This window comes from Pinus tabuliformis, chromosome 3_2, assembly GCF_031772625.1.
Source record: "Pinus tabuliformis cultivar Carrire ecotype Pingquan chromosome 3_2, CPIR1, whole genome shotgun sequence".
In the NCBI taxonomy this organism is placed as follows: Eukaryota; Viridiplantae; Streptophyta; class Pinopsida; order Pinales; family Pinaceae; genus Pinus; species Pinus tabuliformis.
In genome coordinates this window covers 69032759-69052047 of record NC_142302.1, presented here as the reverse complement: position 1 = coordinate 69052047, position 19289 = coordinate 69032759, and the positions used below count along the sequence as shown (strand labels likewise).

The 19289-nt window shown below is 39.0% G+C and overlaps 2 protein-coding genes across 2 annotated transcripts in view; one reads left to right on the top strand and one right to left on the bottom strand.

The window, feature by feature from the left end:
• Positions 1-19289, bottom strand: part of LOC149179878 (signal peptide peptidase-like 1) — a 73489-nt gene that overhangs the window by 27811 nt on the left and 26389 nt on the right. The window lies entirely within an intron of this gene.
• On the top strand, positions 10631-11580 carry LOC149179879 (uncharacterized). Its single transcript, XM_089417952.1, has 2 exons — positions 10631-11034; positions 11139-11580. The coding sequence occupies exons 1-2, from the start codon at positions 10676-10678 to the stop codon at positions 11578-11580; spliced, it is 801 nt and encodes a 266-aa protein (XP_089274078.1). The 5' UTR covers positions 10631-10675.

Here is a 19289-nt window from a genome sequence, read left to right as displayed (position 1 = left end):
TTTGTAGATTACGGATAAGGATTTAGCTCAATGTAAACTTATAAGAGGAAAGCTAAGGAGAGGAGAAAGACACATCATATATCAATACAAAACATTGACAAAGGCATCTCAATGGTAAGAGGAGGCCTTCCATTCTAGTGTACCAAGTCTAAGAAAAGTGGAAAAGTGCAGCTTAGGAGATCCAGATCAGCGAAGGGGATCAAGGATAGATCTATGGCCTAATCAGCTAAATCAAATATGTTGTAACTGTAATTTTCTCAGGTGGGTAATTATCCCAATATGGGAGCAATGTTGCATGAAGCAAGGAAGAAGTGAGGACGTTTTTGGAAGCAAAGTGTAGAAAGCGTCATTTTCCACAAATCTAGGAAGTGAAGCGTCTCAAAAACATTTATATATATATATATATATATATATATATATATATATATTTGCATTTATATTAAAAAAACATCCAAAATACCAAATTAGTTGTAGAAGATATGAAAACATGCATATTTGTACATAAATCAAGATATAAATGGCATCCATTGTACATCAATGATTAATTATTCGAGCATCAACCATCTCGAATCTAGATTCCTCTCCTCTTGTCTATCCTTTGCCTCTACTTTGATTCTCTAGCGATACTGGTCAACATTGCCCAATTTTGATCAAAACAACCTAATCCAAGCCTTATAGTATGGTAGAGAAAGCTTATCATGCCTAATCAATGATTTTGACTTGAGTGAAGGGTACAGTTTTGCTAAGGCCATCACAAAGGAGTTCAACAATCAACACCACCAACACAAAGGCACATATATTAAAAAAACATCCAAAATACCAAATTAGTTGTAGAAGATATGAAAACATGCATATTTGTACATAAATCAAGATAGAAATGGCATCCATTGTACATCAATGATTAATTATTCGAGCATCAACCATCTCGAATCCAGATTCCTCTCCTCTTGTCTATCCTTTGCCTCTACTTTGATTCTCTAGCGATACTAGTCAACATTGCCCAATTTTGATCAAAACAGCCTAATCCAAGCCTTATAGTATGGTAGAGAAAGCTTATCATGCCTAATCAATGATTTTGACTTGAGTGAAGGGTACATTTTTGCTAAGGCCATCACAAAGGAGTTCAACAATCAACACCACCAACACAAAGGCACATATAGGGCCTGGTGCTCTTGATTTGTTAATTTTAGTTAACAATGGTATGTTCTATGCTTAGCACAATTTACTTCAATGTTCCTTAGCAGCCCAATAACAATTTCCAATTTCCAATAGCAATCACAATAATCACATTGACAGTAAAAGCAGATAGAACATGAAACAAAATGCAAAAGACAAGCCAAGATAAGAGGACACCAAATTTGGCGGATGTCAGGAAAAAACTCCAATGTGGGGAAAACCCTTTGATTGAATCATCTTATTATTATATCAAATGTTCACCAGAGAGAGTACAAAAGTCAATTTGACTTGCCAATTCAAAGTCAAAATAGCCCTGTAAATTTCTGCAGTCAAACTTCAACCCTAACCAGAAAAGTCAACGCTGGTCAAAGCAGCAATAGAATGTCCTCAAAATAGCTCAATCTTCCCCAGTCAAACTCAGCTTGATCAAGAGGCCAGAGTCAGCCCAAAATAGTGACAAAGTCAATGGTCAAACTTGGTCAAACTGTTGTCTGAAATTTGCGGTCAACCTTCAATTTTGGTCTACGGTCAAAGTGTCAAAGTGCTCAGAATGCCTCGATTTCTGTGCCAAAATAAGCAGCCTACTGAGACAAAAATAAACCCAAAAAAATCTAAGTCAAATGATGCTTGGAAGGTCATGGTCAACGTTGGTCAACACAGGTCAAACTGCAGAATTTTTGTGATTTTCCGCCCTATAATTTTGTTCTCCTTGTGCCACACGTGGGAGAGAGAGAATGCCCAATGATGTACGAACCAATGAGGGAAGGAGAGAGAATGTGTGAGAGATGAAGATGCCAAATGAGGTGGGAGGACACTTGTATTTATACAAGTCAATGAGGGTGAAGAGTCATGTCTATTGGGCTTCATGAGCCTACATGATGATGTGGCCGACCTGAACAAATTGTACATGAGTGGGCATAAATTCAAAATCATAATTCTTCTTGTCCAAATGAGATGATCTTTATATCAATCTTGGTCCTCCCGAAAAGAGGAATCTAATGCAATTGTCATTTCCATCAAGAGAGCTATCCCAAGGTGGAATTTGGCCCTAGTTGTCAATTTTAACACTCCCTCTCAACTAGGGAGAATTTCATCTGTCAATCCATCCATCATCATCGATCATCCTGACATCATGAACCATATTTGTATCTCATCTCTGCTCTGCTAAACATTGATATGAATAATGAAGAAGAATCGATCGAGAGTGAGTCACAAGACCTTACCACTCTCCACTGACAAAAGCCAGTCCAAAGGTAGAACCTCAATTAAACTTGATCCCAGATCAAGTGGTTGAACACCATGCATCCTAGACATAGGGAGTACGGCAGTACACGATGCGTCCATCGGTAGTGTTATGGTCCCTATCCACTTTTCCCAACTCATTGGCTAGATGAGAGGTACTTCCCATGAGTCCTGGACTACATGGGTAGGATGTATGTTGGGGCATCTGCGGGAAGGTGAACCACTCATCCTGCTCATATGCCATAGGAGAAGGTGAACCATGCATCCTATGCATATGTCAATTGTAGGGGAAGGTGAACCACTCACCCTACACACATGTCAACCATCATGGGTTATCACAGGGGAAGGTGAACCACTCACCCTGTATACATCGCACCAATAGGGGAAGGTGAACCACTCACCCTATGGTCGCTCAAAGCTCCAAGAAGTACCCCAAGCCCCCAAGAGCTCCCAGAGCTCAATGTCCAACTCAAGCTAGACCCTCTTGGGAGGGTCTTTGCATGACTCCAAGTCTCTCTCGGAAGGTTAAGAATTTGACCTTCCCCAAGGGCTTCGTGAGGATATCTACGACCTACTCATCAATCCTGATGTGTTGGAGCCTTATTGCTCCCCAATGTACCATATCCAGGATAAAGTGGTACCCGATAGCAATTTGCTTGGAGCAGTCATGGAACATGGGATTCTCTGAAAGGCAAATCCCACTCTGGTTATCGCAAAAGATCACGGTGGTATCCAACACGTGCTCAAATAGCCCACTGAAGAGATCCCTCCACCAAACAGTGTCACAACAGACCATACTAGCTGAAATGTATTCGACCTTGGCGGTGCTTAGAGCAACCGATTTCTGCTTCCTGCTCATCCAAGAAATTGAAGCAGACCCCAATGAGAAGAAACATCCAGACTTAATTTTACGATCCACCACACTACCAGCCCAGTCATCATTATTATATCCATATAGCCTCAAATTCCCAGCAGTGTATCTCAGCCCATAGTTGATTGTGCCACAGAGATATCTTAAGAGATTCTTAGCAACAATCCAATGTAGGTGATGAGGCTCAACCATAAATTGATTCAACATATTCACAACGAAGTATATGTTCGGATAGGAGTTTACCAAGAACATTAGGCCCCCACAAGTTGTCGATACTAGGAAGGGTTTGCCAATTCAAGCCCAGCAGCACTTCCACATAGCTTCTTGAAGTTGAGTTCCATCAAAGTAGAAACAGACTTGCAATCGACCATCCCACCTCTCTAGCAACTTCACAATGTATTTTCCTTGAGAAAGGAAAATCTCGCCTTGCTTTTACCAGGCCTCCAAACCTAGGAAGTAGTGCATCAATCCTAGGTCTTTCATCTCAAACTCGAAAGTCAACTCCCTCTTGCATTGATAAATGAGAAGGTCGACACCTGTCAAAAGGAGATCATCAACATAAAGGACCAAAATGAGAGGCATGTCCTTTTCAACCTTAGGATCAGGATCGCTCCTTATAGATCCCAACTTCATAAGGTAGCTATCAATCATCTCATACCAAGCCCTAGGGGCTTGTTTCAACCCATAGAGGGCTTTCTTCAACCTGCATACATGTGTCCTTCTATCTTGTACTTCAAACCCCTGAGGTTGTTCCAAGTAGACTTCCTCCTTAAGCGAACCATGCAAGAAAGCAGTCTTAACATCCATTTGATGTAAGCTCCATCCTTGAGGGGCAGCGAGAGAAATAATAGGTCGGATAGTGGTATATCGAGCAACAAGTGCAAATATCTCGTCATAGTCCACTCCTTTTTGAGAGAAGCCTCAAGCAATGAACCTGGCCTTATATTTTTCAGCACTCCCATCACTCCGTGTTTAATTTTGTATAGCCATTTTGACGTGAATACAGACTTGTCCTTAGGTCTAGGCACCACTTCCTAGATATCATTCTTCATGATAGATTCATATTCCTCATTCATCGCGTCCTTCCAGACTTGGTGCTTTACGACTTCTTCGAACGTACATGGCTCAGTTTGAACAATAGTACTCATAATAGCTAAGTACCCTTGATACCTGTTCGGCTTCTTACTTTTGCAAAATGTCCCTCTTGGAGCAATATGTTTTTTAGCATCTTCGAGAGTATCTTTGAGCCACAAAGGTCTTTTTCTTGAGGTGGATCAATGGGATCCATCATGCCTTCAACATTGAGCATAGGCTCATCTGTCGAAGGTTCATCTTGTTTTTCCACAGCATCATCATTGTCCTTCCTTGGGATAGGGAAATCTTTGGCTTTCCCAAGGGCAGTGTCTTCATCAAAGGTGACATCATGGCTTACTTCCACATCTCTTTGACCAGGCACATAGATTCTATATGCCTTTGAATTTTCACTGTAGCCAACAAATGTACCTTTCTTCCCAGATGCTTCCAACTTGTTTCTTTTCTCTTTAGGCACATGAAAATACATGGGACAACCAAATATTCTTAAATGAGAAACATCAGGTTTCTTACCATTGAAAACTTCTTTAGGTGTCTTGGAATCCAATGCTTGATGCGGGCTCCTATTTTGAACATACATAGCAGTGTTGGCAGCTTCTCCCCATAAGAACTTTGGTAGACCTTAATCATGGAGCATGGCACAGGTGGCTTCCATGATTGTTCGGTTCTTCCTCTCAGCAACTCCATTTTGCTTAGGAGTGTATGGGACAGTTGTCTCCCTCTTAATGCCAGCTTCTCTGCAAAAGTCATTGAATTCATTTGATTCATATTCAGTGCCATTGTCGGTCCTCAATATCTTGATTTTCTTCCCTGTTTGATTTTCTTCCCTGTTTTCTTGTAGATGAATGGTTTGACCTTGGTTCAAGTGAAGAGTGACAATACCTTATCCCTTTCACTGGGTAGGTGGCATTATCTCCAAGTATGATCTCCAAATTAGTCTTTTTTTCAACCAAATTTGAGAGGGCCTCCTTGTACCCAGTGAAGTGCCTTGAGGTTCCACTATCAATCAACCAATGATCCAAAGTATCTAGAGGAGAGGTAGTAAATAGAGCAGAAATAAGATAAAACTCCTTTCGTTTTTCTACAACATTACTTTCCTCATACCTAGAATTTCTCGTCCTTTTGGGAGGTCGACCATTTCCATATAAAGCAGTGGAAGCATTCCTCTTTCCTTTATTGTTGAACCTGTTGTTCCTTTGATTGTCATTGCCTTTGAAATTGTTGTTGTTGTTGTCGTCATCCCTTGGAGTATTCTTCTTGTGAGGACACTCTCTAGCATAGTGGTCGAACCTGTTACAATTGTAGCACCTTCATTTTCTTCCTTCTTTGAATCCCTTGTTGAATCCTTGACCCTATCTCCTTGGACCAACATTATTTTTCCTCTTTGCATGAGCGGAGAAAGCAGTAGGTTCATTTCCATTTGAGGGCTTGTCTCTCTCCATCATCCTCGTCTCCTCTTGAGTGCATCGAGCCAATAATTCATCGAAACCAGGTATCCTTTCTTATACTTCGTCTTCACAGCAGCAGGTGCATTTGAAGGAGGCTCCACCACTTTTCCCTGCACATAGTCCATTGCAGCATGCTCTTCCAAAGCCAAGTCCAAAGTCATCTTCCACGCATGATAGTTTGATTTGTCTTTGAGCTTATCCAAAATTTTGAGGTAAGACGTAGAAGCCATTGAGGCTTGTCCAATAGTTTTTCCAACAGATCTTTCTTAGTGATTGTTTTTCTCTCTGTTGCTTGGGCTTTGTCTTCACCTATGCTCTGATACCATGTTAATTTTAGTTAAAAATGGTATGTTATATGCTTAGCACAATTACTTCAAGGTCCTTTAGCTGCCCAATGACAATTTCCAATTTAGTTTTCCAATAACAATCATAAATCACATTGATAGTAACTATAGATAGAACATGAATAATAAAACGCAGAAGACAAGCGAAGACAAGAGGACACCAGATTTGGCGGATGCCAAGGAAAAACCCCAAGATGAGGAAAACCCTTTGATCAATTCTTCTTAGTATTATATCAAATGTTCAACAAAGAGAGTACAAAAAGTCAAAATTGACTTGCCAAATCAAAGTCAAAACAGCCCTGTCAAATCTACAGTGAAATTCAGCACCAGCCAAAAAGTCAAAGACAGTCGACGCAGTAGCAAAACTTCCCCTTTGAAGCTCAGTCAAAGGCAATCAAACTCGGCCTCCAGCAGTGGTCAAAGTCAGCCCAAAACAGTCATAAAATTTGAGGTCAAACTTGGTCAATATGAAGTCAACCTTGTGGTCAACGCAGGTCAAACAACGCAAAAAAATCTTGATTTTTGTGCCAATCAATGTGGCCTGGTCAAACAAAGTCAAACCCTCCAAAATCACAATCAAACTTGGTCAAACAATCTTTGGTCAACACTAGTCAAACTTCAATCAACTTCTGAAATTTTTGGCCCTGTAATTTTGTCTGAAATTCATCCTCCTTGCCACATGTGTGAGAGAAAGAATATGCCCAATAGTTGTACAAACCAATGAGAGGAGAGAGAAGAATGTGTGAGTGATGATGATGCCAAATGAGGTGAGAGGTCACTTGTATTTATACAAGTCGTTGAGGATGAAATAACATGTCTTGGGCTTCATGAGCCTACATGATGATGTGGCCGACCTTGACAATTTACACGTGTCGGCATAAATTCAAAAACACATTTCTGCTTGTCCAAATTTGATGATCGTTAGGTCAATTTTGGTCCTTTCAAAAAAAGGAATTCAATGTGATCATCACCTCCATCAAATGAGTTGTCCAAAATGGAATTTGGCCCTAGTTGCCAATTTTAACAGGTTGTCTACAAGGTATGTCCTTTTACGATTATTCTTATCTTGGATCTTCGATCCTGAGTCCTCAAAAAATATCAGTGCTCTTCGACCACTCTTCTCTTGGATACTTGTCACATCCTCAAAGAGTGTCGGTACCTCTCCTTTCTTAGATGTTTTATCCTCAAGGGAGCTACAGATGCTTATCCAATCCTCCGCCATTCTCTCTTCATCACCTGAAGAAGAGAATGCACATGTGATGTCCAACATCACTCCCTCTCAACCAAAGAGGACGTCAAGAATAGAACCTTGCTCCTATACAAGGAGAGTGCTTTACTCCCTCTCAAAATCAGAGGAGGATCTAGACTTCCTTTCTATTTGGGAAGTCACCATCACAAGCCTTACAGCCAGTGAAACAGGAATCGCCGATTCTGGCGATTAATCGCGAGTATGAATCGGCTCGGCGGCAAAAAGTTCCGACTTGAAACTCTGCGAGTCAACTCGCGTTGACCGAGTTTAACTCGTGGTCAACGCGAGTTTGACTCGCGATTCCTGCGATTTACGCGACTCTGCGTTTTTTTGGCGAGTCCCGCCAATTTTGCATAGGGTTTTCGGTTCCGGTTTGTGACTGACGCGTTTATAACGTGCGTCGTGAACGGTTTAACGGTGATACTGATGCGCTGTTTCATTGGTTTGCTGTTGCGCGGCAAGGATATTCTGGTGATTCACAGTCCCGACTCCCGAGTCCGCAGTCTTCAGTCGACAGACTCGACACCGCAGCGCCACAGAGCAGCATTCGAAGCCGCAGAGCCTGCGTGAGCCTTCAGCGGCCAGCCTTGACGTAACAAAGAGGTAGCAGTTAGCAACTTAGCACTTATCTTTTGTTCAGCGAGCTTCAAAGGACTGTTTCGGGTTTCCTATATCAAGCCTTTTATTGCCATTGTGATTGGTTACGCCTCCTGTCATGAACCGCGTCTTACTCGTCAAAAACAAAAACAGAAAACTCTGGACCTGTGCACCTTTCGAAACACTACGAAACCTGTCTAACCACGTATGAAGTATTGAAATGGGTCTAAGCTCAGGTTTGATTCAGGCCAAGTAATCACGTATAATGTACTGAAACCTGTCTAAGCTCGGGTTTTATTTACACTAACCAAGCTCCATGCATTTCTCAAATCATATTCGACATATGTAATCTACAATGTTGCAAACTGGAGAGATATACAACGCTTGCCGAGCATATTGCGACGTAAATTACAAATGTGTAATTTGACATAAGTAATCTACAGCTCCAAGGCATAAATGCTTTCCCAATAGAAGCATATGTGACGTAAATTACAAATGTGTAATTTGACATAAGTAATCTACAGCTCCAAGGCATAAATGCTTTCCCAATAGAAGCATATGCTTTCTTTTTTTTGTAGGGATTGGCAACTTTGACTAAATCCTCTGTTTTGATTAGGTGTGGTGCTTGATGCCTCGGCTTAGCGTTTTATGTGATTTGGTAACATGGAGTGGTTGGAATTAGTAAATGGTGGATATGCAAGGGTTATAGGTCTAACTATAGATGTCAGAGTTATAGATATGAGTGTTTTGTCCATATGTCAAAGTTAGAGGTATGGGTGATTAGTCTAATTTCTTCCAAAACTGTATGTGCCTTATGATAGAGAGATGGCTGCCCAAAGGTAACAACACTTGGATATGCTGTAATTTTCTTTGGACGTTACCTGATGGCAGGAACTGGCAGCATCAATCCCTGTGTTTTCTTTTGGGGGCAGACCAAATTGATGGCATTGGTCCAGCAGAAAGGAAAAAGAGGGGTTCTTAATTCAATTGGTTTTATTCTTCAATCAGTTTTAGATTCCCAATGCCTCCTAATGCCCCTAGTAGAAGGGAGTGCCATTAAAAATAAGAAAATAAAAGTGATTGGAACTTGGAAGTTGGTCCAAGAAGCACATGTGGATGCAGCTGGAGGATTAGGTACCTGAGCTGAAGGGTATCCTTTAAAAATTAAGACTTGCACCAGACTTTAAAAACCCTCACTGCCAAGATAGATCATCATCAATCTTTTAAAGCCCACGACCAGACAAGAAAAAATATTTATTTCAGGCCCTTTGTTATTAAATTTCAGATGTGATAATCCTTAGAATAATAGTTTCAGATCTGGGGTGTTAGGCCCTTTTGAAAGCTTATGAGTCATGACCAACCTCAGAGCTCTGTTGTGCTCCATTGAATAAAACCAGGGTTCTGCTGCCTGCATGTTTTCTGGTTTTATTGAAATTTGAAAGGCAACATTTCTATATGTATTATGTTCACTGACATCTGTCTTCATTTAATTTTTTAAATTTCTAGCATATTTTAAATTTTTGGATAATTTTTAAATTTGATTTTTTGTTGTCTTTCACAGGAGCCACAAATTAAATAGAAGCCAGACTCCAAATCTTAACAGAAGCCACAAATTAAACACAAGTTCAAAGCAACAACAATGCCGAGAGAGCGGGACTTTGCTTGGGCTTATTGTGACAAGATTCCCGGAAAATCCTTGCTCCTTTGTAAATTTTGCAAAAAGGAATGCAGTGGAGGCATTTATAGATTCAAGTTCCACCTTGCAAAAATACCTGGCCATGATATAGGTATTTGCGGCAACGTTGACGAGAATGTCCAATACCAAGCAGCCTTGGCCCTTGATATGTTAGAGCAACATAATGCCAAGAAAGCAAAGCAAAATGCTGAAATAGGAAATGTTGGAGTTGATACCTTTTCTGCCACTAGCCCCATGTCACCTCAATCTGTTGAATCCTCAATGTCGTTCCCAAGTTTTCCACACATGCCTCCAAGGCCAAGTCAAACTCAAAGCCATGCCAGTCCTTCAACTCCTTCCTTCAACACTGGAGGTGGAAACATAAACACCTTTTTTGCTCCCCGCACAAAACCCGGTTCCCAACCTACCTTGGATGGCACTGGTTGGAAAAAAAATATCCATAGTCAGGGAAGGAAGGCCATTGCTAACTTTTGGTACTATTCTGACATACCTTTCCACTGTGCCAGAAGTCCTTATTGGCAAGCTATGATTGATTCAATTGCTGCTGCAGGTCCAGGGTTCAAAGCCCCTACATCAGAGAGCCTTAGGACAGATATGTTGTTAGAGAGTGTTGAAGATGTCATGCTTGTGCTAGCTGAGTTTCGTTCATCATGGGTAGAAACAGGGTGCACCATCATGAGTGATGGATGGACAGATCAGAGGAATAGAACTTTAATAAATTTCCTTGTATCTTGTCCCGCAGGCACAATGTTTCTCAAGTCAGTGGATGCTTCAGATAAGGTTAAGACTGCCCAACTTATCTGTGAAATGATGGAGGAAGTCGTTCAAGAAGTGGGAGAAGAAAATGTTGTACAAATTGTCACCGATAATGCAGCGAATTATATGGCTGCTGGTAGACTTTTTTAGATGAGGCACCCCACTATTTTTTGGACCTCTTGTGCTGCCCATTGCATAGATTTAATGCTTGAGGACATTGGTAAGCTTCATTGGATACATGAGGTTGTGGAGAAGGCAAAATCCATAACCAAATACCTATACAACCACACTATTGTCCTAAACACTATGAGAATATACACTGAAGGTAAAGAAATTGTTCGACCTGCAGTGACTAGATTTGCAACAAATTTCATATCTTTGCAATCTGTGGTTGAGCAAAAGATAAATCTGAAGAGGATGTTCTTGGGACCTGAGTGGATGGGATCTAAACATTCCAAGACCCCTGAAGGCATCGAAATTGCTGCACTTGTGTTTAATGATGGCTTCTGGAAAGATGCTGAAGAGATTATTGCTGTGACGGAGTCCCTTGTTAGAGTTCTCAGGTACTTTTAGTCTTTTAACTTTTTCATTTTTTAAATTTCATTTCAAGCTTCTTTTTATTTACAATGTTTCATATTTCTTTAAATTTGAATGCTTGAACTTTCAGGATGGTTGATGGTGACAAACCCGCTATGGGTTACATTTATGAGGCGATGGATCTCGCAAAGGAGGCCATCAAAAGAAGATATGGGGATGATGAGACAAAGTATATGCCTCTTTGGGACATTATAGATGCACGTTGGGATAGGCAATTGCATTCCCCCTTACATGCTGCTGGGTACTTCTTAAACCCACAATATTTTTATGATAAGAGCAAATTTAATGAGGATGGGGAGGTTGGCAGAGGACTTATGACATGCTTGGAAAGGTGCTTCCCTGATCCAGAACAACAAAGTCGTGTCTTTTCCCAACTACAAGATTATAGGGCACCATCTAAATTGTTTGCCTATACCAGTGCTATAAGACAAAGGTCAAAGATGTTGCCAGGTACCCAGCTTGAAGGCTTCATCAATTCATTAAATTTGTTTAAACTTTATTTTGTATGTTAAATGTTTTATTAAATTTTCTTTTCTTTTTAAGTTTTTACTATTTATTAATTTGGTACTTCTAGTCTTCTACTCACAAACCCTTACCACTTGCTAGGTCTTTGGTGGCAAAACTTTGGTAGTGATACACCAGATTTGAAGAGATTTGCCATTCGAATCTTAAACCAAGCATGCAGTGCTTCAGGTTGTGAACGCAACTGGAGCATGTTTGAGAAAATACATTCTAAGAAGCGCAACCGATTGAATGACCTTGTATTTGTCCATTACAATCTACGACTTCGCAACAAACAAATACAAGGTGAGATTCGAGAGCTTGAATTTGAAAGTTTCATAATCTAGTTCGTACTTTAAAAGTTTAAAGTTCAAACTTCAAAGTGAAATCTTAATTCACATTTCAATGTCTCATGATAATGACAGGTATGGATCATTCACCAATCGACCTTGAAGAGTTAGATTTGCAAGCTACAAATGCGGCAGAATGGGTTCAATTAGATGAGCCTCCTCTTTTCAGCCTTCATGACTTGGAGAACTTTGAGAGTCAAGCAAGCGAAGGAGTGGAAGGAATCGCTTCTAGTTCTCACTCTTAAGAGTCTTAGACTCTTAGTTGCTGATTTTTTTCTGATTAGTATGCAGTTTTTAACTTTTTTGTAAACTTTTAGAAGCATATGCTTCTAAGGACTCAAGACTCAGTGCTTTGGATCATGTGTGGACTCATAACATATATGAGATACTTATTTATTCATGATATTTTGGACATCTATTGATATTATGCATTGTTTGGACATACCTTTACCCAATATTAATGAAAAATGGTTTTTTTAATTCAATATATGTGTATATTTTTATTTAATGAATTTGCCGATTTTTTCCCGATTTTTTCCCGATCCGATTAAAACTCTTCGCTCTTTTGCCTCGCCGATTTATTGCCGATTCCGAGTCTGGTAACATTGCTTACAGCTTATCTTCATAAGAGTGTCAGCTACTAGTTCTTCATAGTTGCCCGACTCCCTCTTTCTTCTACATCATCGAGCTTTCCTTTCTTTCAAGGTATCATGGAGCCCCCATCTCTCTTCAATCTTGTGATAGGTTTCAGGCCAATCTTCTTGCTCATTACTTTCTTCTTTGATATGAAGGCATTACATTGGGCATTCACAAACTTCAAGTTGATCATAGCTTCTTGAAAGTGATCTTGCTTTGACCTCCAAGTTATCTCCTTGCACTACTACCTTTTAATCCCAAGATGTCCATATCTTGACTTCACAGTTGTCAGGTACCAAATATCGAGCTTTCCTCAATATCCTTCATCTATACAGTTGAACTTGCCTCAACTGCCATCATATATTCTTACAACATTCTTTCAGGTAGCAAACTAATATGTTAACCAGATAACTAATCATAATGAAAATCAGTCTTCCCTCATCATGATGACCTTCTTGTTCCATCAACATCTTCATGGTCCATCTCCATATGACTTTTCCTTCATACATCAGAGTGTCCAAGCATCGAACTTGATTACCACGTTACAATTTTTCCTTCCGGAGACTATATTGGATGTTAATAATTATTATATATATTCTAGAGAAAGTCTTAAATTATTTATACATCCTTAAGTAAGTCAAATCTTATCCTTTTCAACCATCATATATCCATATCCCTAAGCATATTTTATAACCAACTTTCTTTCCATAAGATTCTACACATATGAATCCTATCCAAAGTTTTATGTCTAGCATTCATTCCTATGCTTTCATCTGATCATCTAGCTATTCATATATCTCACAAAGAGCCTACATCCTGACCCATTGCATTCTTTCATCCCTTTACCAATATTGATTCCACATTACATGGAATGTCTACTAACCTTTGTCATAGTGCTTCTTCCAAGAACCTTTCATAATTATGATTCTTCTGGGATCATAATGATCCACCTAAGCAAGATGATTTCTACTAACTTAATGTTAGATAATGCCTAGATGATCAATATGCAAAATGGTCTATCTATCCATCTATCTAGATGATCTCTACAAAGCAACTTAATCATGTAAATTCTAGACATGCTACTATCATACGCTTCTACGATGCTATGCAAAACATATTATCCTAAAAGAAATATTAACCTTCATCAAGAACTTGACAGTCACTGAACCTTCTTTAGTAGTAAAGATCCTTCACTTCTTCCTTCTTTGCCTTCTTCTCAGGTTCTCCCACTACTTTGGCTACATGAGCTTCACTCATTTCCTTTCTCTCGTCGTTCTGTAGGGCTTCAATAGTCCCTCTTAAAGTGTCCAAACTCATTGCACTTAAAGCATTGAACCTTGGACATATCTTTCTTTTTGGACTTTCCAAACTTTCCCTTCTTTAGCTTCTTGACTCGGGCTAGAAAGGCTTGAGACTGCTCATTTGATCCAATGTCATCTTTGACCTTGATCCTTGATTCTTCCAATATGCACTGAGCCCACAACTCATCAAAGGGAGTTGAATCCTTCTTGGAGTAGATGATTGTTGCAAAGTTGCTCCATTCTGGTGGCAATGCATTTAGTACACAAATGGTTACTTCAGAATTAGTAATAGGTTCCCCAAGTCCTTGCAGATGGTCTCTTAGTTGAGAGACTCTCATGAGAAAGGATGCCACATCCTCATCCTTTGATTTCTTCATTCTATACAACTTGTTCCTCAATGACATCTTTTGTCCTGTTGTACTTACCGAGTACAAATTCACTAGCTTGTCATACATAGCCTTGGAAGTCTTCAAATTTGCAACAAATGGAACAAGAGAATCTTTAATGGATTCCACTATGATCCTCTGTGCCCTTATTTCCCCTTTCTTGTATTTTTCTAGTTCTTGTGTCTTATCTTTCTCAAGTTCAATAATTTCCCCAGTAACATATCCCATTACTTCTTGTTCTGTGAATATCAAGTCAATTCTTTTCTTCCATGCTAGATAGTTTGATGCCCCAACGAGCTTATTGCTCTCCTTGCAGAAAGAACCCATATGACTTGAAGATTCAGACATAATGTAATAATACGATACTTACTTGAGATTAAGATTCTTCTTGTTGATGTCTTCAATCTTCCTGATACCTTCAAGATCTTTGAAGTGTCCTTGATAATAGCTTATCAAGTCCCTTTATGCTTTCTTCAAAGATGCCTTCCAAAGAGAGATCAACACTCTTCTTGAAGTATTTCTTTCAGATCTTCCTTTGATGCAAGCTTGACATAGACTTGATCTCCTTTGATGTAGAAACCCACCTTCTTGAGTCTTGAGCCTTTTCTTGAGTTTCCTTTTCTCTTCCCCTTGACAAGCAATTCCTTCTAGTGTCCTTTCAGTTGCCTTCCTTGTTTACCTTAGCTCTAATACCATGTTGGAAAACGGAAAGTGGCGGCTATTAATCTTATTTTCCTTAACCTTGATATTTGCTTGTGAATCTTATTTATCTTATTTATGTTCTTCAGTGTGATCTTTTTCATCAAACAATATCAAGAACAGTAATAGCAACAATAGAGGACACAATTATTAGGCTCTCAACCAAAAGCAAAACCACTCCAAGGGGAAACCTGAAAACTCTTCTCTTCTTAGAATCTGCTTCAAATGAGATACAAAGACCCAAACCCTAGACCAAGTCCTTCTCCTAGTACCAAGTTAGCCCTTCTTCAAGTCCTTCCTTGATTTTGCACCAAACTGCTACACACTACAACTTCGACCTGCCAACTTCGATACTGCTACTTAGCCTGCAACTTCAACCCTGCAATTTCGATCTTGCAGCTTCCAAGGAAACCCTAGATCAGCCTCCTCTTGAGACCTTCCTAGAGCAAGACAACTCCTCCTAAGGTCAACGAGGTCTAGATAAAGTATCCTTCCTTCCAGCTACAAGATGTTGCACTTCGTCCTACTACAACTCGGTCTTGCAATTTCAGCCTCTTCTTGCAGCCCAAAAACCCTAGAATTTCGCACGTGTGAGAGAGATAGAGCCCAAAACAAGATATTTTCATCCTTCTTCCTTCTCCCAAACCTTCACTCTCCCTTTTCTGCTTCTCCCAGCTACAGATTGAACTTCTTCTTGATAGATCGAACTTATGAAGTGAGTCTGTCCCAAATGAGGTCGAACTGCTTCTTTATATATCCTTCTCAAGGGTTCGAATTCCATCTTTTAGGCCGACTTGATGTTCCCAGGGCCGACTTGTAATTTTGGATCTTTCAGGACTTTCTATACTAAAAAATAATTTGTTTTACAATCACACTTTGCCCGAAAGCGTCTTATAAATAATGATGTTCACTCTTTTGACTCATGACAATAAATATCAAGGCCTAACAAACCCTAGAAGCACGACGAACATGCTTTTACCGTGAAGACCATCAATAATGAGCATGAAACCCATGTTTTAATAATAATAACTTTTTCTTTTCTTTTCTTGTTTGTTACATAGGATACATATTGAAATGAGTAAAACAACAATTATTAAGACTGAAACTAGTTACATTTCTCAACCAAGTCCTACTAGAACACTCCAACCTCTAGTTAACAAGCTACCCTATAATTGCCTTGAAAACCTACAGCCAAAATATTCTTGACAGCACATAGACATGAGCTGTCTACAGACTAAAATCCCTAATTATTAGCTATTACATTTATGTATTGGAGGATAACACTCCAATACAATGGGTGGAATGACAGTAACTATAAAACGTTATTTAATTTCCTTGTCTCTTGACTCAAGGAACAATGTTTCTTGAATTTATTGATAACTCAATCATGTGAAGAATGCCCAAATGCTATGTTACAGAAAATGCTATGGAACATTGTCGGCTATACCATATGATATTTCCAAATAAAGTACTAAAATGCCCTCAAAATGTTGCTGGCCTTACCATCAAGCATTTACATATTTGGAAACACTGCACAATTGGACTGGAGGCAATTCCAAGGCATTTCAGCAATTTTCAGTGACATTTCAGGTACCCTTTTGGAAGTTTTCGGGCCCACCCAGACACCCATGAGGGGCATAGACACCATTAGAAAATATCACCCTATTCATGTTGATGACCCCTTAAGACAAAACAGAGAGGGAATTGAACTCAAAGGAGGTTGTCACCTTGATAACTACTTGTCATTAAATTTTTATCTTAGCTTTTCTATCCCTTTACTTAAATTTTTAACATTACCTTTAATTGTTTCAGGATCTTTAGAGTGGTTCCAACCTCATTGGACTTCATGTAGAGAAGGTAGAATTTCATATCCCATTCAGAAATCAGCAGACTGCACAATTCTCAGGATTTCAGGGTTGGTAAGATTGTAGTGTTTCCATTGGATTTTATCATGTATGAGGGTATGGAATTGGCATTAGCCAAGACCACCAAGCGATGGGATTTTGCATCATGTAATCATCTATAAGAGATAACATAGAGATGGATTTCCTTCTAAAATCATAAATGTCATTTAAGTGTATCATTGTTGTTTTCTTGCTTAATTTCTTGCAAGAAAATGTGTTATTTATCAAAAAAAACTATATGTCGATGGTTTTTGCAATTTTTATATACCACATTTCCCCTAGGTAACCATTTTGGGAGGGGTCACATTTTCTTGTTTTGGAAACTTGTACACATTTCCACGTTGATTACCTCAAAGACAAAACAAAGAGGGGATTGAGCTCTAAGGAGTTTGTCACCTTGGTAATTACTGGTCATATTAAATTTTAATCTTACCATTTCTATCCTTTCACTTAATTTTTTAACATTACCATTAATTGTTTCAGGATGTTTAGAGTGGTCCCAACCTCAATGGACTTAATATAGACAAAGTAGAATTTCATATCCCATTCAGAAATCAGCATACTTAACAATTCTCAGGATTTCAGGGTTGGCATGATTGTGGTGTTTCCACTAGATTTTATCATAAGGGTATGGAATTGGCATTAGTCAAGGCCACCAAGCTTGGGATTTTGTATGATGTAATCATCTATAAGACATAATATAGAGATGGGTTTCCTTCAAAATGTCATTTAAGTGTATCATTGTTGTTTTCTTGCTTATTTTCTTGCAAGATAATGTGTTATTTATCAAAAAAAAACTATATGTCTATAGTTTTTGTAATTTTTATATACCACATTTCCCCTAGGTAGCCATTTGGGGGGGGGGGGCTCACATCTTCTAGTGTTCTTGTTTTGGAAACTTGTACACATTTCCACGTTTTGTGGAACTTAGCCCTAATGCTTTGTGACCTGACAATCAACTGAGTTGGACGTGGGCAAGAAGCATGTCTAAATATTGAAAGATTAATTGGTTAGGTATGCAATGGAACATGTCTCAACTTATTGCAGCACAAGAAGACCACTTGAGCTCCATGCTGTTGGAAATTGACATTCTAGTGGCAGCTATGTGCATGACCTTGAAGGCTCTAAATTTTCAATGGCAGTAGAGTAGCTCCAACCTCATTGAACTTCATATAGAGAAACTAGAATTTCATATCCCATTCAGAAATCAGCAGACTTAACAATTCTCAGGATTTCAGGGTTGGCAAAATTGTAGTGTTTCCAACTGGATTTTATCATGTATGAGGGTATGGAATTGGCATTAGTCAAGACCACCAAGCTATGGGATTTTGCATCATGTAATCATCTATAAGAGATAATATAGAGAAGGGTTTCCTTCTAAAATGTCATTTAAGTGTATCATTTGTTGTTTTCTTGCTTATTTTCTTGCAAGATAATGTGTTATTTATCAAAAAAAAAATGATAGTCTTTGTAATTTTTATATACCACATTTCCCCTAGGTAGCTATTTTTGGGGGCGATCACATTTCCTAGTGTTATTGTTTTGGAAACTTGTACACATTTCCATGTTTTGTGGAACTTAGCCCTAATGCTTTGTGACCTGACAATCCACTAAGTTGGACATGAGCAAGAAGCATTCTAAATCTTGAAAGATTAATTGTTTAGGTACACAATGGAACATGTCTCGACTTATTGCAGCACAAGAAGATCACTTGAGCTCCATGCTGTTGGAAATTGACATTCTAGTGGCAGCTATGTGCATGACCTTGAAGGCTCTAATTTTTAAATGACAGTAGGATGAAGTTAAATCGACAAAAATGGACCTTAAACAAAAGTTTTGTACCGTTTCTTGGGTCAAACTTCTCAGTCCATTCATCATTGCAGTTACACAATCTGAGAAACATCCAAACACCTCAAGTCTCTAAACAAAGAATCTGGTGTAAACTCATTGACTCCAGACGACAGCAATACTAGAGGTGGGCATCAGAAATACAATGTAACAGCCAATGGGAAAATATGTTTTATACACGAAATCAAATGCAATCAGAGTATTTTCTAATGTTAGAACCCTGGAAAATTATGGAAGATGGACTCGTTCATTTTTATTAAAGGTCAAAATACTGATTATATTGATAGTGCAAGGCATTTCCAAATATCTCTTAATTGGAGACAGAATACACTTTCTATTAATAGGTGTCCAAAGGTACACAAATGCATTCATACATGAAAGAAGGAATTCCGTGAACTATTCAATACTTCCTAACAACTATAACCCATTCCAAAAATTAAAAAATGCCATTTCATCTAAGGATACTAAAAAGCAAATGGAAGAAATAAGTGAGTGAACTGACAAAAAAAGTTAAAACAGGTTCCCAATAAGGTATTCTCAAAGGGAATCTATGCAAGTTCATTTGTATTCTCAAAGTAGACAATGACATGAAAACT